The 21394-nt window shown below is 48.3% G+C and overlaps 1 protein-coding gene across 1 annotated transcript in view; it reads left to right on the top strand.

Moving 5' to 3' along the window:
* Window positions 1-21394, top strand: part of DMBT1 (deleted in malignant brain tumors 1) — a 57124-nt gene extending 35730 nt beyond the window's left edge. Inside the window, exons 25-47 of the mRNA XM_066191624.1 lie at window positions 4935-5246; window positions 6523-6987; window positions 7179-7385; window positions 7843-7917; window positions 8161-8196; window positions 8331-8642; window positions 9121-9162; window positions 10232-10543; window positions 10995-11036; window positions 11488-11799; window positions 12197-12313; window positions 12884-12919; window positions 13054-13374; window positions 13667-13708; window positions 14168-14488; window positions 14851-14892; window positions 15346-15657; window positions 16024-16140; window positions 17503-17653; window positions 17964-18175; window positions 18407-18579; window positions 19186-19574; window positions 20232-21394. Coding sequence (XP_066047721.1) covers window positions 4935-5246; window positions 6523-6987; window positions 7179-7385; window positions 7843-7917; window positions 8161-8196; window positions 8331-8642; window positions 9121-9162; window positions 10232-10543; window positions 10995-11036; window positions 11488-11799; window positions 12197-12313; window positions 12884-12919; window positions 13054-13374; window positions 13667-13708; window positions 14168-14488; window positions 14851-14892; window positions 15346-15657; window positions 16024-16140; window positions 17503-17653; window positions 17964-18175; window positions 18407-18579; window positions 19186-19574; window positions 20232-20544 — 4661 coding nt within the window. The 3' untranslated portion in view covers window positions 20545-21394. The remainder of the gene's footprint in view (window positions 1-4934; window positions 5247-6522; window positions 6988-7178; window positions 7386-7842; window positions 7918-8160; window positions 8197-8330; window positions 8643-9120; window positions 9163-10231; window positions 10544-10994; window positions 11037-11487; window positions 11800-12196; window positions 12314-12883; window positions 12920-13053; window positions 13375-13666; window positions 13709-14167; window positions 14489-14850; window positions 14893-15345; window positions 15658-16023; window positions 16141-17502; window positions 17654-17963; window positions 18176-18406; window positions 18580-19185; window positions 19575-20231) is intronic.

Below are 21394 nucleotides of genomic sequence, written 5' to 3'. Positions count from 1 at the left end.
ATGAGGATTTAAGGTTCTCCCCCCTCTGCCTGCAGCCACCTTTGGAGGGCAGAGCACCTCAGGAGGCTGACCTGCCTTCATCTGTTCTCTGGATCAGAGATTGTCCAGGCTCAGAGGAATCCAACCATTTCCTCAGCACAGAAAGGACTCTTCTGGACCTGGGTATTCTAACTCTGTAGAACAGGACCTTCCCCTCTGCTCTTCCCAGACCTGCTGTATTCTCCTCCTTCTGCTCCTGCAGTGGCCCTGCTGCTGTGGTGTTGCTACCACACCATCTTGCAGGGTACAGCTTGATGGCACTTTCTTCCACTCCTCCTATTTTCTCAATATTATTTTCACCAGACAAGCAGAAAGATCCCAGGCCTAGATCCTGGTGTCTCCAATCCTCACCGTCTCTGTGCTGCTCAGAGCTGAGTTTTCCCACAGCATGTCTGTGCCAGGGCTCCCAGAGGGAGAAATACCAAGGCTGGATAAAAATGCAAGGCAGAATTACCAAGTTCACTGGGTTCCATATTAAATATTGCTGCAGAAAGCATTGCCAAACAATTCAGGTAGCAGATGTCTGACTCCTCCTCATTTCTTGCTCTCTCCCTTGATCCACAAGCATTATAGCAATGCAGGATTCAAGAAAATTGGGTTTGATGATGAGGAAAGAGTCATGTGCCTGGTGAATGATCTCTCTGCCACAAACCCTCCTGCCTGGATTCAGACTATAACTTCTTTGTGGAGAGGTCTGTGCATATCCTTATTCCAGTGTAGACACTTTCCTATAGTCATGGATGAAAGCTGATTAATCTTGTTCATGCTTTCTGTGATTTCCATTTTTAGCCTTTAAAAACCCAGTATGTTTGCAAAATGCCCTCACAATTGTCAGCAGAAGAAAAAGTGTTTTCAAAGGTCTGTGTAGCTTAATTCAGAGTAATGTGCTGGGAAATACCGTAAGCTGCCAGAAAAAGAACTTGAGAACAAAAATGTGTTACTGCAGGAGATTTACCTAGCCAGTGGGAAGGGTGAAATACTGCTTAATATTTGCATTAATTCACTAAGGGTAATAAAAACAAATTATTTATCTATTTCCATCATGCAGAGATTGACTGATAATAAAGATCTCTAGAAATATCTAGATTTTTAAAATGAATAATTTACTAATGAAGAAGGCAGTGAAGAACTAATCAATCAATCAATCAATCTTGATCTTTTACCAGGGCAGCTTAAGACTTTTTTTTTCCACTTCAACCACCTGGGAATCTCTTTCATGTTCCTCTTCCTCCTCACCCTTTTTCATTTATAACAGGAGTTTAGAGAAGAACTGTGATCCATCACTCACTCTTGCTTCACTGACTGCAGTGTTTGATTGGCCAGTCAAATAAACTGGATTTTTCATTCTTGTCAAGGTGTCAAAACCAGAATATGAATAGTGAGTACCAGGTGTTGTGTACATATCCTCATTCATGTGCAAATGTGGTTGTTTAGATAAAGAAGAAACATATTTACCATTCTGAAAGTTCACTTTCAAGGCTTCCAAAGTTATCTTTGGCCTCTTTTATTTTTCACTTCCTTCTTCCATTCCAAAGATATTGGTCTTTGTGGAAAGATGTTTTAGGTCATTCTCTTGTCCCCCTGGGCTTTGGTCTTCCTGCTTGGTGACTGCAAGAGACTTACCTGGAGGCAATAAATTAATATATATATATAAATATAACAATTTTAACTAGTGATAATTCCATCCAAGACATGATGGCTGTGGAGGTTGGGATGAGATGGAGAACAATGTTCTGACTCCTCATTGTTAGGATGATCATCAGATTTTCTTCTTAAATTGTTAGAAACACTGAAACAGAGGGAAGTAACCACTCTGGCAAGAGAGTGATGAATGAGAATAAAGCATTATTTCATGTTTTGGAAAAACCTTGGATTCATTTTTCAAAGTATGATACAGCTGTAACTGTCACTACATAAAATTACAGAAGGAATAGATTAAGACATTTTCTTAATCTGAAGAAATCGGAACTTTTTTCCCCAATTTGTTGGTTCAAAGAATCAAATTAAATTTCAGAACAAAATTAGTTTCAACCTACGTAATTTCCTTCACTATGCATAAAATCCACTGACTTTTTTCCCCACAATGTTTGGACAAAAAGGTATTAGTTGACCCCGATTCTCTGACACTTCCTTGCAATCTGTCAGTGAATTTTGATTGGAATTTTGGCTTGAACTTAAATGTGCCCCAAAATAATAGGTTTATACTGGGGCTGGAGCTGTTGGCTTCAGCTGCAACATTCTTCAGAGACCCCCCCGCCCCAGTCATGCTTTAACAGGGCCACCAGGTCTGATCTTATTTTATTTAAGGTCTGCTGAAGCTTTAGGACATTCATGGCCCCCCAAGGAGACCTGCCACATTAATTGGCAAGGGTCTCTTGCTATTTTGCTGGAAGAAACCCATTTAAGTTTCAAGATTCCACTACCAGGTATCCCAATACCTGACTCATGAAAGAAAAATGCTGAGATGTATCAGCCGGAATTGAAAGGTATCTTTGGACAAGAGCTCTCTCCTTTTTTTTTTTTTTTTTTTTTGGTACAATGAGATGATTGTGAAACCTATGGTAGCATAAATAGTTCCTTCCAGGCAATGGAAAATGTTACTCTTGAGATATTGTCTTTTTGCAAAACCCAGGAAGTTACAAAATATTAAATAACAAATCAAACATCTGTTTGTTTCACATCGGAGGACTATGGTTGTTTTATTGTTCTGCTGTAGAAAAAGAGACCTGCAGAGCCACTCCCCTTCAAAAATAGAGACTATATATTGTGAGGTCTTTTTTACCAACACCACCTGGTGAGATGGGTACCACTATGATTTTGACATGGCTGCTCTTGTTGGGTCCAGCAGTTCTGGAGGCCAAAACAGGTAAAACACTTAGACTTGTTCCAGGGCACATAAAAAAATGATGAAGACCGCTTGGAGTCCTCTCGGTTGATTCCAAGAGCAGAAATTAGATTCAGGCTGATATTGGTTTGGCCAAAAGAATAAAGGGGGAATCGGATGAAAGAGGAGAGCTTTGTTCTACTAAAATGATGAACTAATCATCAGAGTGGGTGATAAGAATGATTTGAATCATTTCGTGGAGTTCATTTTTGCTGCCACAGGGTTCTACTCATCTTAGTGCCTTGTATCACTGCAAGAATTGTGAATGTGAGTATGTCATGAATGAAGTGTTCTTCCAGTTCCAGAAATCTGATCTAAAAAATATGGAAAGATTTATTTCTTTACTTACTTTCAATGTGTATTTTATTCCAGAGTATATGTGTGCACACATATGATGTATATTTAATATTGCTTGTATTATTTGGTTCTTCTCGGTATTATGTACAATTTAACAAAATATTACATGAAGTTAAGTTTTCACACTCTAGCACTGTGGTTAAATGATGGACATCTAAAAATTATGAGAAATGAAATATTTTTAGTTCAACTTCTTTTATGGTCATAGAATCTTTCCTTCCATGATTACTTTCTCTCTCCTGAATGGTTTGGATGACTTTGAGTTAATGGTTCTGTGTATATCTTAGAATGATTGCTGATGACTTTTCTAATGAGTTATTTAAGCTTCATGATGATGATTTATATTGCCACCAGTCACCTCATCAAGTCTCCTGCTTTTCTGGTGATAAGTCATCTCACTCTGGCTGCTGTAGTTCTCCTCTCTGCCCCTATGTCCCAGAGCAGAGTATTTGCTGTATTTGTATAATCACAGGCTTTTGTCTTTTTAATACCTTTGAAGTGTGAGGCAGGATTCAACCTCTTCAATTTCATCCCCAGCTGATGGTTATGCTCTCACTGTGATGACAGGCCTTGAATGAAAGCAAATAAAACTGGTTTAGGTCGGCTTTAATTTCCTAATCCTACTCTGACTTTTTGCCAAGTTTGCTGTTTCACCTCTCAAAAACCCTGTGAGTAGGGTTCAAAAATGTGCGTGTTCAAGTAGATATTTGAAGGCACAAGTCAGATAGAAGTCAAGGGGCACTTTTATATTTTTGCCCTTTGAAAGCCATACAAATCTGGACAAATTTAGTTTGGTCACCATCTTGACTGTACTCCTAGCTCAATAGCAAAGAATTAGGTGCAGTGACGAAATCCTGGAGCTGTTAACTTTTGAGATTTGTTTTGCTTTGGATGACTAAGTGTTTAATAACAAGGTAAATATGTACTTGGCAGCAAAGTAAAATATAACAAGTGCAGCTGCATGTTTTGATTTCCAGAGTGCAAATACTGCAAATCCAAAGTTACAATATTTATTTGCTTGCTTACACTTGGTAGTAAAGCCTTTAATAAACTTTTTCACCAAAAATGGATCTCTAAAAATCAGGATTTTCATGCTGGTCACTCCAGAATGTCTAAACAAGACATATAAAACCAAAAAGCAGATGGGTTTTACCTGAATGAATGCAGTAATCAGCTGTATACATGATATGTTATTTCTTTATTTCAAAATGTAATAGCATTTTACTGGTATATAAGAAATAAAGCCACTGAACTCCTATTGAAATCTGTATAATACTGTGGAGACCATCATCCATTCTGTAGAACATTTGGTGGAATTCTACCACTAAAGTTGTTCATATAAGCTATAGGATTTGATGATGTGTGCACTCTTAAAATTGTCCCAAAAATTTTTTTTCTTGCCTAAATCATTTGTGCTTAGCCTGTTGCCTAACTTTACTGTAGGGACCTTGCATAAAATATACGTGGCTGATTTTGAGAGCTGGAAGAGAGGAAAAAAAATGATACAAATCATCTCTATCCTCGCAGGCGCTTAATACTGGGCTGGGCAATGACTTCTGGGGACAATAGGGGAAGAAGGCAGAATTGATACTCCTTCCAGCCCCTTCCTGCTTATTTTCCTGACTGTTTTGTGCTCCTGCCCTCTCTCCCACAGGTCCCTATGTCCAGCTGGTGAACGGAAGGCACAGATGCGAAGGTCGTGTTGAGATCTATTACCGTGGACGGTCGGGGACAGTCTGTGATGACTACTGGGACCTGGCAGATGCCCAGGTTGTGTGCAGGCAGATGGGATGTGGCAAGGCCACTGCAGCGCCAGGAAGTGCCTACTTCGGGCAAGGCTCGGGTGACATCGTGCTGGACAACGTGGGGTGCAGGGGAAACGAGGTGTCCTTGTTGCGCTGCAACCACACGGGGTGGAGGATCCACAACTGCGCCCACTATGAAGATGCTTCTGTTGTCTGCTCAGGTACTCCCACATTTTTCCTCCCGCCAGTCCTGTCCTTTCACCCCACTGACCCTGCAGAACCAGCATGGAGTCATGTTTTTCTCACTACTTACTCTCATGTAAAAACTGCGCTTGCTCATCCATGCCAAGCAATTAAAAACCCTAAGGATCAGATAAACACTGCAGATATGCAGAACTATTACTCCATCTTATCACCTGGCGGTGGTAAGAAGGAAGCAATTCAAAATTAGAGGCAAAGCTATATCTGATAGGCAAAGTTCATCAGGGAGGAATGGGGTTAGGTGAACTATTAATGGATTTGTTGTGGACAATAATAATTTCACAATCACAACTCAGATTGTCATAGCTCACAATCCGTTTTGGATTGTTTCCATATTTTTCAAGTCTTCCTTCATTTAGGTCCATTAATGCCTTTTTCCTTTGCAAATATCCATCCATTTTGAGTACTCTTTTACCTTGCTGTTCTCATTTTACTTTCCCATTAGTTTTTAGGAGAATGTGGGTTATTTGTATCTTATTTTCTCATGTATTAACAACAGATCATCACGAACCAAGACATGGCTGAAGACAACAGATTGTTCAGGTGGTTTATATCTATATTGCAGTTTTCCACGTTTCCTTGGAGAGTAAGAGCCTGGAGAGCTGAAACCATGCTAGAAGGAAGCGCTTACTACACTAGTGTTTTTTACTTGCAAGAAAAGAATAAAGATCGCTACATCTATTAATCTATGTGTGATGTGTTAGAGCCTTTAAAAATCCCATTTATTTCTTGCTTGCATTCACAGCTCCAGTGCCTTTTATGGGTTGGATGTATTCAACAGATGATTCAGCCTGGTCCACTCCTGCACTTGCACCGAGCACCATCCCAAGACCACTGTCCAGGCTGTTCCTGGGGATGTCCTGATCCTCTGCAGAAGGGCATTCACAATGGGGACACGTCCAAGCCCTGCTGCTGCCAGCAGCCCCACAGCTCCCCCACTCCATGCCAGGAGCCTGTAGAGTCTCGGGCTGTGCCTGGGCTGTGGTGTCCTGGGGCTGGGAGCAGATGCCACACCAGAACCTCACCCTGCTTACCTTCTGGAAATACCACTTCCAAGAAAAATTTAAATTGTTTGTTACTCACCTCCATTCTCTCCATTGACTCCAGACAAGATGGACTATGCCATCAGAATAACTGTTCTTGATTTCACTTCATCCTGGAGGAACTGGGCTTGTAGCTTCCACACAAATGTTCCCATTGCACAGTGTTCACATGTGAGGTGTTCTTTTTTTTCAGAAACAGAAGAGTCAGAAGAGTCTGATCCAACACCAACAGAGCCAATACCAGCAAATATAGCCACCACAGCACTGGAGTCGGCCTTCATGGAATGGACACTCCCAGAAACAATGACGTCTCTAAGAGATACGTCTGCAGTCCTTAGAGAGGAGATGGCATTCCTGAGGGAGACAGACACAACTGAATTAACAACCAGCACAGGGGAGGTGACACCCGCATTGCAGACATCCACCATGGTGCCATCAGCCCCCGGAGCAGAAACGTCCTTCCTAGTGGAGATGGCCGTCACAGTGCCAATGACAACCACAGAGGTGACAACCAGCACATTGCCAACAACCCCCCCAGGAGAGATGTCCACTTCATCAGTAATGCCAGTGTCATCCATTGCCCCACCACTGCTGTACTCACTGCCTGATACGAGCACCACAATGAGATTGGACACCACAGAAGAGGAGAGCAAAGCAGGTAACCCTGTCCACTGTCACTCACTGCTCTCTTTAGTGTCCCTGGACTTTCTTCCCAGACCTGATTACACTGCAGGGAGACTCCCAAAATGACAGGGCAGAGTTCCATGTTCTCTTCCCCTGTTAATTGTGCAGCTCTGCTTTTCATGTCCAATCCCATGTCCATTGTCATTGCACTAATGACCTCCTTAGCAGGAACATCCAGCCCACCACATCTGACCAGCATGACCAGCAAAATGCTACCCACTAGCGCAGCAGAGATGTCCACCTCAACAGTGATGTCCACCCCAGCAGAGATGATTACCTCACCAGAGACGACAGCATCCGCAAAGACGACGCCTTCACCATTGCTGACCACTTCAGAGACAAAAGCTATGGCAGCAGAGGAGACCACACCAGGTAACTCTGTCATCTCCCACTCACTGGTCTCCTTGGTGCTCCTGATCTCTTTACTGAGTCACACTAACCCCTGGGACAAGTCCCGCTGGTGGATTTTGGTGCCCTTCCTTGGAAGCAGCCATGCTGACCTCTCCTGGTAGATGTAGGGCCGAGCAGCAACCTTGGTTGTTTCCTGTTGGCTGGTGAGCTGAGCATGTGCCAAGCAAAAGCCCTGTTTGCACATAGAGAGCACAGCAGACTCTCCTGGCCTGCAGGAGTAGGGTTTCAGGGAGGTGGCAAAGAGAAGGACTGAGGGATCACAGAGCTGGGAGGCTGGGGAAGGACTCAGAGCACTTTGGACTGGTGTCTCTATGGGAAATGACTGGACAGAGCTTCACCCCCTCTACCAGCATTAATGATCCAGCTTCACTTATCATACCAAATGCTGTGGCCGTTGTAAGAATTACCTTCCTAACAGGGATGTCCAGTACAGTGCCGAAGACCAAGGAAACAACTCTCATGGCAGAGATGACTGCCTCAACAGTGGCGAGCAGTAAGTACAACCTGGATTGGAAAGATGTAAAGGAGCAGAGCAGGTAACGCTGTCCACTCTCACTCACTGTTCAGTGCATGAAACAGCAAAGTCAAGATGGTCATTTCAGATGAGTGAATGAAGTCTGTGGGATGTTGTAGGACAGGGGCTCCTAGAAAATGGACTGCTCTCATCTGTATGGCATTGTGCTGAATCTCTTTGGAGCATTTGTCATTTACACCAAATTCTTCCTTGCATCCACAGCTCCAGAGCCCACCACATCCAGGCCAAATTCCACAGGTAATTCCAGCCCCCCAGCCCCATGCCTGGCCTGGCAGCAGCCTTGCAGGCTCCCTTGTTGCAGTGTCCCATGTGGGGACAGCGGAGTGCTGGGCTGGTGTCAGCTTGTCCTTGTTCCTTGTGCCGTGTTCCAGGGCCCAGCGTGCGGCTGTCGGGCGGCAGGAACGGCTGCGAGGGCCGCGTGGAGCTGTACGATGGCAGCTCCTGGGGAACGGTGTGTGACGACGAGTGGGACCTGCAGGATGCCCAGGTGATGTGCCGGCAGCTGGGCTGTGGACAGCCCCTGGCTGCACTGGACACTGCCCACTTTGGCCTTGGCTCCGGCCACATCTTCCTGGACGACGTGCAATGCCGCGGGGACGAGCCCTCCCTGCGGATGTGCCGGCACAGTGGCTGGGGTGTGCACAACTGCAGGCACATGGAGGATGCCAGTGTCATCTGTGCAGGTGAGGGGCCAGCAGGGACATTCAGCTCTCCAGCAGTTCACACCAGACAGGTTCTGGTGTCCTCCGTGGGAAGCAGCCATACAGAGCCAGGGCAGAGAGGAGAGCCTGGGGTCTTCAGCTGCCTGGTGCTGAAAAACGCGTAGTGCAAAATCCCCATTTTTGCAGAGAGAGGGCAGAACAGCCTCATAGGTGTAGATGCTCCATGTGGTTGCAAAGAGTAGGTTTGTGGGATCACAGCATGGGCTGTACTGGGGATATGTCAGGCTAGTGTCTGGCCAGGTCAGTGGCAGGACTTCCATGCCCTTTCCTCCCTTTATTCCTTGAGCTTAGCATTTCCATGTCCATGTGCACGTCCATGTCCACGTCCATGTCCACATCCATGTCCGTGTCCACGCCCTTATCCATGTCCATGTCCATCCACTCCCACAAGTTTGCTGCCTTTACTTCTCTTTCGTTCACTCCCTCTTTTTCCTTGCAGCTGCCGATCCAACCCCTCCTGCTCAATGGCCGTACACAACAGGTAATTCCTTCCCACCCAGCATATTGCCAGTTTTATTGTGAGCTCCACCCTGGCACTAAAGGAGAAGAGAGGGGGGCCCTGCTGGGCTGAGCCTGCTCACTGCAATGTCGGTGGTCCCTTCTGCCCACAGCAAAAGGTCTTGTCATTTGAGGGCGTCTGCCAGGGAGGATCTGAGCCTCCGCAGAAGGGCAGCTGCAGTGGTGCCCAGTCCAAACCCTGGACTGCCAGACACTCCATGGCTCCTGGCTGTGGGGCAGCAAGTACCAGGTGGATGGGAGCAATCCCTTCCCTCAAGCCCATGTGCTTGCTACGCCAGCCCAAGACACAAGTGTCTGTCCTGATGCCAGCTCACGGCTGTTGCTTTTCAATCATCAAGCAGAGGTGACCAATCCCTTGTGGATACCCCGTCAGGGCCCTCAAACGTCTGGAAGGTGTATGAGTGGTACTCCTCAGGGGATGTCCCGTGATCATAGTGTGCAAAAATGGCTTTTTTGGCAAGTCCCCCCATGCCCCAAGCAGCTCCCACCACCCCCAGGTTGTTCTCATGGGATTCCCCAGCAGATCCTTGCTCATTATGCATCAGCCTTCCATGCACCTGGAGTCTTTGCTCTCTCACTTCCTTATTGTCCTAGTTTAGGGCAAATTTGGGAGAAAACCGCCAAAAAAGGCCCCTCTAGGAAGCAAACCCAAACAGCCCCTCCCCACAACAGGACAGGGAAAAAACCTGCTCGGAGAAAAATGGAAAAAACCTATTTATTTAGCAAACAATGTGCCCACAAGCACAAAGAATGAATGATATGAAACAATAAAATCTCTTGTTCTGGAATGAGACGGCTAACTGAGAAAGTCCTTGCTGTGGGTGGCAGAACTCAATATACAGCACAAACAGAACAGACAGCTGGGGATACAAACATCATAAAGTCACCCTAGGACACTTGGTCTCTTTAGGTTTGCACCACCTCAAACCAAAATCACTGTGGCAAAATCTTCAAAACATTTGGGGAGGTGGTGGGGACTGTGGATGCTGGGGTGCTGGAAAGCTGATGTTGCTCCTTGTGCCGTGTTCCAGGGCCCGGCATGCGGCTGTCGGGTGGCAGGAACAGCTGCGAGGGCCGCGTGGAGCTGTACGACGGCAGCTCCTGGGGGACGGTGTGTGACGACCAGTGGGACATGCGGGATGCCCAGGTGGTGTGCCAGCAGCTGGGCTGTGGACAGCCCCTGGATGCCCCACGCAATGCTCGCTTTGGCCTTGGCTCCGGCCACATCTTCCTGGACGACGTGCAGTGCCGCGGGGACGAGCCCTCCCTGCGGATGTGCCGGCACAGCGGCTGGGGCGTGCACAACTGTGACCACGTGGAGGATGCCAGTGTCATCTGTGCAGGTGGGTGGCCAGCAGAGGACACAAGCCCTTTGCAGATCATTCTAAGAAGTTGCAGGGCCTGTTCTCTGGGAACAGTTGAGCTCCCGTGGTATGGCCAGGGCAGAGGAAAGGCCGGGGTCCTCTTCCACCAGTGGCTGAAGCCTGTGTGATGCAAAAGGCTCATTTTTACACAGACAGGGCACACTGGGTTTTCCACGCTTCCTGCTTTAGAGGCTAAATGAGGGGGCAAAGAGCAGGAGGGTGGGATTGTTCTTTGGAGAGGATGGGGCAGGACTGGGGACGGCTCCAGCTAGTATCAGAATGGAGGTAAAGGGAGGAACCAAGCTGTCTTCCCATTACAGTCCTACAGCCTGAAATGTCATGTCCGTGTTCATGACCATGTCCACATCCAAGTCCCTACACTGCCACAAGCCTCACTATGCTTTTGTTCACTCCCTCTTCTTCTTTGCAGACGCCAGTCCAACCACTCCTACTCAATGGCCACTCTCAACAGGTAAGTCCTGCTCACCCAACTTATGCCCAGTTTTAAAGCAAGGCTCAGCTTGGCACAAGATGAGAAGAGAGTTCTGCAGTGCTGATTCTGCTTAGTACAAGGCTGCTGATCCCCTTGGCCCATGACATCTCCAGGGTGCCCAAATGGTCCCCATGGGGGTTGGTTTCCTCCCAAGGGTTGCAAATGTTTTTTGTGGAAATGCCTCAGTGAATCAATGACATCTGCACCCAGGCAGCTCCAACAGGACACCAAAAAGTGCCTGGACTGGGCTAGACTGTCCTCTGCATGCCTGCAGTCTATGCTCAGTGAGAATCCTCCCCCAATCCCTAATGGGTTTCCACTACTCCAGCTCAGGCTCACTGTGGCAAAATCTGCAAAGCAGTTGGGAAGTTCATGGCTACAGGCACAGAGTTAGTGGAAACCTGATGTTGCTCCTTGTGCCGTGTTCCAGGGCCCAGCGTGCGGCTGTCAGGTGGCAGGAACAGCTGCGAGGGCCGCGTGGAGCTGTACGACGGCAGCTCCTGGGGGACGGTGTGTGACGACCAGTGGGACATGCAGGATGCCCAGGTGGTGTGCCAGCAGCTGGGCTGTGGACAGCCCCTGGACGCCCCACGCAATGCTCGTTTTGGCCTTGGCTCCGGCCGCATCTTCCTGGATGACGTGCAGTGCCGCGGGGACGAGCCCTCCCTGCGGATGTGCCGGCACAGCGGCTGGGGCGTGCACAACTGTGACCACGTGGAGGATGCCAGTGTCATCTGTGCAGGTGAGGGGCCAGCAGACACCACTGGGCCTCTGGCATGTAACTCTGAGATGGTTCTGGGTGTGTCCTCTGGGAACAGCCAAGCTGTACTCTCCTGGCCGGGCCACAGCTTAGACAAGATCTGGTCTTCTGCTGCCTGGGAATGAAGCAAATGTTATACCAAAACCTCATTCTGGCACAGAGAGGGCTCCCCACAGTCCTTCAGTTGGCATCCACAGAGGGGGCAAAGAGCAGGATTGAAAGATTGTTCTTTGGGAAGGATGGGGCATGACTGGGGACAGCTCAGGCTGGTGCCAGGATGAGGGAAAGGAAGGAAAGAGCTCCACCCTCCCTCCTGGCATTAGGCCTCCAGCTCTGCTTTTCATGGCCATTGCCATTGAACTCATCACCTCCCTAACAGAGACATCCACCCCTCTGGAAATGACCACCACAGCACCAACCCCTCCCACAACCAAGGTGTCCACCCCAGTGCCCACCACAACGACAACGGCTACCACAGCAAAGAGCAGCACACCAGGTAACCCTGTCCACTCTCACTCACTGCTCTCCCTACTGCTCCTCATCTCCCTTGCCAGAGCTGGTTGCACTGCCCTGAGCCTCTCCAGTTAGGCCACCACAAACTACAGTGAGGATGCAAAGAGAGCCTGGGGAAAAGCTGGCAAATGAGGCAGCTGTGCCTTGAGTCCAGGAACTCCGCAGCCATTGCTGGCTTAATGAAACTCTTTGCAGAGGGATCGCCTCCCACTGCAACCAGGAGCAACAAGTTCATTCTGTCTTAAATGCCTCAATTCCTGCATGGATAGTACCAGAAATATTTCCTAGACATGTTCTGGAACTGGGGATGTGGCTGGAGGAAAGAAAGCTTCTGCCTTCAATGATTTGAAATTAAGAAGAGGTCCCTGGGAGTCCTGTGTAAAACAGGAAAGTCAAGATGCTCATTTCAGATGAGTAAATGAAGTCTGCAGGATGTTTTAGGAATCACAGGACAGGGGGACCTAGAAAATGGACTACTCTCGTCTCTATGGCATTGTGCTGAATCTGTTTGAAGCCTTTGTCATTTACACCAAATTCTTCCTTGCATCCACAGCTCCAGAGCCCACCACATCCAGGCCAAATTCCACAGGTAATTCCAGCCCCCCAGCCCCATGCCTGGCCTGGCAGCAGCCTTGCAGGCTCCCTTGTTGCAGTGTCCCATGTGGGGACAGCAGAGTGCTGGGCTGGTGTCAGCTTGTCCTTGTTCCTTGTGCCGTGTTCCAGGGCCCAGCGTGCGGCTGTCGGGCGGCAGGAACGGCTGCGAGGGCCGCGTGGAGCTGTACGATGGCAGCTCCTGGGGGACAGTGTGTGACGACCAGTGGGACCTGCGGGATGCCCAGGTGGTGTGCCGGCAGCTGGGCTGTGGACAGCCCCTGGCTGCACTGGGTGCTCCACAAAATGCCCGATTTGGCCTGGGCTCCGGCCGCATCTTCCTGGACGACGTGCAATGCCGCGGGGATGAGCCTTCCCTGCGGATGTGCCGGCACAGCGGCTGGGGTGTGCACAACTGCAGGCACATGGAGGATGCCAGTGTCATCTGTGCAGGTGGGTGGCCAGCTGATCTCCCTCAATACAGCTGGGGCAGAGCAGCAGGTTGGCAATGAGCAGATGGATGGATTGCCGAGTTTGGCACTTAGGGCAGGACTAGGGGATACATCAGGCTTGTGTCTGGATGGAGGGAAATGTGGGATGGAGCTCCACGCTGTCTTCCGCATTTAATCCTCCATCCTGTATTTTCATGTCCATGTTCATGACCATGTCCACATCCATGTCAACACCTTGCCACAAGCCGGATGCATTCACTGCACTTCTGTTCACTTCCTGTTCTTCTTTGCAGTGCCACAGCCAACACCTCCTGCTCAGGCTCCACTCACAAGTGGTAAGTCCAGCTCAGCCTTCTTATTCCCACTTTTAAAGCCAGGCCCCAGCCTGATTACAAGAGGGGGACAAGGGAGCCCAAAAGGGCTGGTCCTGATCAGTGCACGCTGCTGCTCCCCTGTGTCTCTGACATCTCCAGGGTGCATGAGTGCTCCCCACTGTGAATGGGCCACATGCAAGGGTAGCAAAGGACTTTTCTGCACACTACCCAGGGTCCTGAGCACCTCTGTCCCCAGGAAGCCCTATCAGGACACCAGCAGCAAGGGCCAGTGGAGGTCATATCTGCCATGTGTATCCCAGGGACCTTTTCTCAGCCACTGCCCTCTCTGGATCCCCTTAGTTCTCCACCACCCCAGATTATGGTCACTGTGGCAAAATCTCCAGCACAGTAGGGGAGGTGTTGAGGACTGTGGATGCTGGGTTGGAGGGGCTCGATCCAATGCCATGTGCCGTGTTCCAGGGCCCAGCGTGCGGCTGTCGGGCGGCAAGAACGGCTGCGAGGGCCGCGTGGAGCTGTACGATGGCAGCTCCTGGGGAACGGTGTGTGACGACCAGTGGGACCTGCGGGATGCCCAGGTGGTGTGCCGGCAGCTGGGCTGTGGACAGCCCCTGGCTGCACTGGGTGCTCCACAAAATGCCCGCTTTGGCCTTGGCTCCGGCCGCATCTTCCTGGACGACGTGCAATGCCGCGGGGACGAGCCCTCCCTGCGGATGTGCCGGCACAGTGGCTGGGGTGTGCACAACTGCAGGCACAGTGAGGACGCCAGTGTCATCTGTGCAGGTGGGTGGCCAGCTGACACCATCAGGAGGCTTTTGGGTTCCAACACTGAAAGCAGGCATGCTGACTTCTCCTGATGGAGATGGGGCTGAGTGATGAAGTGGCAAAAAGCAGATTGAGAGATGGTGGAGTGTGAAAGATGGAGCAGGACTGGGAGCACATCAGACTGGTGTCTGGGCAGAGGAAAAGCCGGACAGAACTCCATGCTCTCATCATCTTTTAGTCCTACAGCCTGGATTTTCATGTCCATGTCCATGCCCATGTCCCTGTCTGTGTCCATGCCCATGTCCACATCCATGTCAATCCATTGTTTAAATCCTGCTGCACTCACTCCCCAGTTGTTCACTCCCTGTTCTTTGTTGCAGCCACCCAGCCAACCCCTCCTGCTCAATGGCCGCTCACAACAGGTAAGCCCAGCTCACCCAGCTTAGGCCGGCTTTAAAAGCCAGCCCCAGTCTGGCACGATAAGAGAAGAGGGGAGTCCAACAGGGCTGATCCTGGTCGGTGCAAGGCTGCTGCTGGTCTGTGCCCCTGACATCTCCAGGGTGCATGAGGGCTCCCCTCAATGAATGGGCCACATGCACGGGTAGCAAAGGGCATTTCTGCACATGACCCAGGCTCTTGAGCACCTCTGTCTCCTGGCAGATGCAGCAGCCCCCAGCAAGTTCCTCAATAGGGCATATGTGCCATCTCCATACCCAGGGTCTTTCCTCAGCCACAGTCCTCTCCTAGACCTTGGGGTCCACACCACCCCAGATCATGGTCACTGTGGCAAAATCTCCAAAACAGATGGGGTGGTGTTGGGGGCTGCAGGCGCTGGGTTGGAGGGCCTCAAACCAACACCATGTGCTGTGTTCCAGGGCCCAGCGTGCGGCTGTCAGGCGGCAGGAACGGCTGTGAGGGCCGCGTGGAGCTGTACGACGGCAGCTCCTGGGGGACGGTGTGTGACGACCAGTGGGACATGCGGGATGCCCAGGTGGTGTGCCAGCAGCTGGGCTGTGGACAGCCCCTGGACGCCCCACGCAACGCTCGCTTTGGCCTTGGCTCCGGTCGCATCTTCCTGGACGATGTGCAGTGCCGCGGGGACGAGCCCTCCCTGCGGATGTGCCGGCACAGCGGCTGGGGCGTGCACAACTGCAGGCACAGTGAAGATGCCAGTGTCATCTGTGCAGGTGAGGGGCCAGCAGACACCACTGGGCCTCTGGCATATCATTCTAAGAGGGTTCTGGGTCAGGCCAGGGCAGAGGCTGCGGTCTTCTGCTGCCTGGGAATGAAGCCAATGCCATGCAAAAACCCCATTCTTGCACAGAGAGGGAACAGCAGGCTCTCATAATTCCTACTGTTGGCATCCACTGAAGAGGCAAAGCTCTGGATTGAGGGGTTGTTCTTCAAGGAAGGATGGGGCATGACTGGGGACAGCTCAGGCTGGTGCCAGGATGGGAGAAAGGAAGGAAAGAGTTCCACCCTCCCTCCTGGCATTAGGCCTCCAGCTCTGCTTTTCATGGCCATTGCCATTGAACTCATCACCTCCCTAACAGAGACATCCACCCCTCTGGAAATGACCACCACAGCACCAACCCCTCCCACAACCAAGGTGTCCACCCCAGTGCCCACCACAACGACAACGGCTACCACAGCAAAGAGCAGCACACCAGGTAACCCTGTCCACTCTCACTCACTGCTCTCCCTACTGCTCCTCATCTCCCTTGCCAGAGCTGGTTGCACTGCCCTGAGCCTCTCCAGTTAGGCCACCACAAACTAAAGTGAGGATGCAAAGAGAGCCTGGGGAAAAGCTGGCAAATGAGGCAGCTGTGCCTTGAGTCCAGGAACTCCGCAGCCATTGCTGGCTTAAGGAAACTCTTTGCAGAGGGATCGCCTCTCACTGCAATCTGGAGCAATATGCCCAGTGATCATTCTGCCTTCACCCCTTCAATTCCTGCATGGATCATACGAGAACTGTTTGCTAGACATGATCTGTGTTTTGGGATATGATCAGGCAAAAAGAGAATAGGATCATTTGCATTGGAGGCAACTGGGTCTCCTATGGAGCTCATGGCCCTATGGAGACCATGCCTGGTCTCCTGTTTCCACTTCCCTTCGTCCCTGTGGTCCCCATTTTAGCACTCTGTGCCTCAAGGCATGGCCACGTCCAGGCCCCAGTACCTTTCCCATGAGCTGCACTTCTCACGTGTGTCTCTTCTTCCTTCACACCCACAGCTCCAGTGGCCACCTCAACACCTCCGCCAGGTTGTGCTTTTCTGTGGTTCTTCTCACCTTGCTAATTTGTGGTCTGTCTGCCTCTCTGTTGCATGTTTCTGTAAATCTGTCCTTTGTCTCTATGACAATATCACTGCAAGTGTGAGTGATCTTTTTCAAGCAGAATATAAAATGGATTTTCATCTTTAAACGTCATGTCTTGCAGGATTTATGTTCAGAGCTTGTGCTCACCTTCCTATAAAGACACTTTTAGGATTATCTGTGTATTTAACAAGAATTATGTCATTCATGCTGCCAGGAACACTAAAGCTTTTTGCAGTTATGTTTGTGCTTAAGCATTTTCCCAGCTTCCTGAAGTGCTTATTTCAGTCTGAGACCAGAAAATTACAGTTTTCTAGAAAACTTGCAACTTATACACCCTCCAAATACCTTAGGGAAATAAAGAGAAGCAGCAGAATAACTGATGAGAGGCTGTCTGTTGAAGAAGGTACTTTCATTTCAGCTGTCATGACACCTCCTAGAATTGACCTCAACTCTAAGAAGAGGCAGAAAGCATCCAGGTGTTACCAGCCCAGCCTGAAGAGGGTAGTCTGACACCATGGATAGAAATCCACCACTGCAGGAATTTCAAATCCAGCATGAAAGCACACCTTAACCCAAAACCAAATATTAGTTTTGATTCAGCTCCTATAGACTATCAGGGGACCTGCCTTTTGATGGCTGTGGATGAGGCACATACAGATCAAGTACACTTTTGCAGACATTCCTGTAAGTTAATTCTTTCCCATTTCTCTCTGCAGCACCTTATTTTTGTGGTGGCTCAGTCTCAGATTCCTCTGGGATGCTGCAGAGTCCCAACTATCCTGGAAGTTATCCAAACGACGCCGACTGCGTGTGGGAAATACAAGTAGAGAACAATTTCCGTGTAACGCTCACATTTAGAGATATTGCGTAAGTAAAACATTGATTCCCTGGGCAAATATCAAAGTCAGAACTTGCTTGAGAAGTTCGAAATCTTACCTGAAACAGGGAACCTTCCCTATTTTAAAGATACGTCAAACAACATCCACAGTTGGAAGACCAGATCAAAATCCGGATTGCTATTGCATTTTTCACTCACCGTTTTCTGTGAAAGCTGCATAAAAGCCAAATTCAATTTGTGCTGAGAAAACTTTAAATGCTGAAAGGCTTTATCACATGTTAGGCATGAAATCAGAGTTTCTGGAATGGACTTGACAAGGTGCTGATGTTCTTCTACCAGGATGCAAAGTGGGACGTGCCAGTATGACTACATTGAAGTCTATGATGGACCTCTCCACTCTTCCCCTCTTCTTGGGAGATTCTGTTCTGGTTCCTTTCCCACATACGTGTCCACTTCAAACATGATGAGTGTTCGCTTCCACAGCGATTCCAGATACTCCTTCAGAGGGTTTCAGGCTCACTACTCCTCCATTCCAGCAGGTCACAACACCAGTAAGTTCCTGGCCAGTGTTTCTCAACAGACAAGCCTATTTATTTATTGGTTTTGTTTGCAAAATAAATATCTGTGTAAATTAAAAATATTTGTGGAAATTGAATGATGTGCATGAAACTGAGTGGGTTGGGGTGGGAACTGCCTGACTTCTAAATCAAAGAAAAAAACTGCCTCTAATCATTACCAAATTCCTAAAGTCACCAACATATTGTGCCTTCCTCTTCTACCAGCCATTCAGTGCTTGCCAGACTACATGCACGTAGTGGTCAGCAGACGCTACCTCCGGTCCCAGGGCTACTCAGCAGAGGGGGTCACCCTGAGTGACAATCGCTGCAGGCCGACAGTCACGTCGCAGGAGGTTGTGTTCAACATTCCCTACAATGGCTGTGGGACAACACAAGAGGTACACCCCCTGTTTTGGGCACTCAGCTGCATACCTAAGCTTAGCAAAACTTAGCTGAAATGTGACAAAAGTGCAATTCTGAAACTCCCAGGGGCCCGAGCCCAGATGATCAGACCCCTTTGAGTTTCCTCAGGACTCTGCCCCGTGACAGCTTGACAGAAAGAGGCAGCCTCGATCCAGTTGTCCAGAAATGGAATTTTAATAAAGCAAAAATAACAAACAATAAGGTGTACACTATATTTGGAGCAAACTGGAATAAGGCAGAAACAAGAGGCAAAAGGCACTAGGCCAGGGTCACACAGGGGTATTTATACACCCCAGTGTGGGGAGGAGTTAAGGCAGGGTCTGAGGGAAGGATCCAATAGGGGAGAACGATTAGGAATATTAAAATTCCTGCACCAAAAATCAACCTATGGTAACACAAAGAACAAGGAATCTTCTAGCAACGATTTGCATACTTGAACTGAGGGAACATGGGAGTAAGCCTCTTTCTTACTCTGCTTAGAAAGGGGTTTCCCAGGGCATTAAGCTGAGGTTTTCCCATTCCCTGGGGAAACCACTCTCTCCACAATTAAAGTCAGGACTTTAAATTGCCTCGTTAAACAGGAGAACAACGACACCATCAACTACTCCAACACGATCAGGGTTGAGTCCTCTGGGCACATAATCAAGAGGAAAAAGAACATCAACTTGCACGTCAGCTGCAAAATGCTGAGGAAGAGCTGGCAGCAGGTGGTGTACGCTGCCGAGGACACCGTGGAGGTGAACGAGTTCCAGTTTGGAAGATACGACATGAACATCACCTTCTACAATTCCCCAGCCTTCCAGCAGCAAGTGCGCAGCTCCCCCTACTACATCGACCTCAACCAAAACCTGTACCTCCAGGCTTGTCTCCACAGCTCAGACCCCAACCTGAAGGTGGTTGTGGACACGTGTGTGGCATCACCTGACCCTCGTGACTTTAACACGCTGGCCTATTACTTAGTCAAGAATAGGTAAGAGCTTTCTTCAAGCTGTTAGAAGCACACCTGCCCATCCACATTTATTTTAAATCATACAGCCCATCTGAATGGGGTTAGAACTCACTATCAACAGGCTGCAAAATGTGGTCTTTGATTTTTTTTTTTTATTTTTATGAGCCTGGAAGTAAGAAATTATATTTAGGCCTTACTATCATTTCATTTCACTTACTCCGTCTTTGTCCCGCAAGCAAAGTTCAAAGTAGTGGGAGAAAAGTAGATGAGACAGTGAAAACTGACAGTAGGAATTGTCATCCTCGGAGTTAAATATTTTAGTAAAACCAGGTCAAGCATTAGACTAATTTTTGTGCCTTGTATAACACTGACATTACTGACAGTCTGTTGGTCCCTCTTCACCACTTAAAGTGGCCTTCTCTTTGAAAAAAAAAAGGAAGAGTTGCCAATACTGCAGCTACTTCTTTAAAAAGTCTATATTTTTGAAGTCCATACTATGCTATGAAAGCTGCATTTTTATCCCACTGTATTTTTAGCAGCCTACTATGATATAATTCAGTTTTAATCTGAATTTTGCAGGAATTTATAACAATAAATTGAATCATTTGAATTTTAATTTTGCAGGAACATGCATGTGCGCATCTGTGAAGACTAATTCCCTTTTTTGCTCCTTCCTAGGTGTCCTAGAGATCCTTCCTACAGCACGTTCCGCTCCCCTTCCAGCCACTTTGCTCGGTTCAAATTTAACGCCTTTGAGTTCATGAGCCAGCACCCGTCAGTGTACCTCAAGTGCCAGATGCTGGTCTGCAGGCTTGGGGACTACTCCTCCCGCTGCTACAGGGGCTGCAGCTCCAGAGCCAAGAGAGACACCAGTTCTGCTGAGGAAGAAGTGGATGTGGTGGTCGGACCCATTCAGCTCCATGAAGGGCATGCTTCGAGTGAGAGCACCGGGAAAGAGGAAAAAATTCCTCTTACACATGTTCTAGGATGACCAACAGGCTCCAAGAAAAGCCACGGCTTTGTCACCTGTCACTGAAACCTGCTTTTGCCAGCTTTGCCGTGAAAAAGAAGAGATCAACACCTTGCAAGCTTCTGCTTTCACCCTTCTGCTTTCACCTTTCAAGTTTTCTGCTTTTTTTTTGTGTTTTTAGAAAGTGTAACTTCTCTGGCTGTCCCAAAGGAGAGCTGCCTGTAATCCGTCTTAGTGCTATAACTCATTGAATTGTGCTAATCAGCTCCATTCTGATTGTGAATTTGATGGCACTTGGGGATATGGTTTGTTGGTGGACTTATCTGAGCTAGTTTAATGGTAGGACACGATAACCTTAAAGGTCTTTTCAAACCTAAATGATCCCATGATTTCATGAGAGCCAGCTGGGGGCAAATTCCCAGCTTTCTTGAGAAATATTTCATTCCTTCAGTCGTTTTCTGCTTATGAAGTTTACTTAGTTGAGTTGTCATCCCTGCTAATATGAAGCCTGTCCAAATAGTTGAAAGCAATGAATCTGTGAGTTTGCTTATTTCTGGCTTTGATCTGGGAGCCGTCCCTTTAACACTGGAGCTCTTTGTGCCTTGATCTTCAATACACTGAGATCAAACCCCAATAACTTTCACTCATAGGGCTGGGCTCTTCTAGCAACCAGAATTGCGGCTATACAATATTCTAATTATTTTGAATATTGCTTTTAGCGCTGTATTTCTCATTGAAACAATTGTGGATCTGTGCTTATTTTAAAAATGCAGAGATTTCCAAGCTAAAATTAATATGTTCTGTGAGCAACACAATTTATAATTGGAGGAAGGAATGTTTACAAAGCAATAAATCTATTTTGTCTCTCAAA

The sequence above is a fragment of the Chamaea fasciata genome, unplaced genomic scaffold (assembly GCF_029207755.1).
Source record: "Chamaea fasciata isolate MVZ Bird 193981 ecotype frontalis unplaced genomic scaffold, bChaFas1.0.hap1 SCAF_9, whole genome shotgun sequence".
Taxonomy (NCBI): domain Eukaryota; kingdom Metazoa; phylum Chordata; class Aves; order Passeriformes; family Sylviidae; genus Chamaea; species Chamaea fasciata.
Note: the sequence above shows the minus strand (reverse complement) of the source record. Positions and strands in the feature narration are given on the sequence as shown.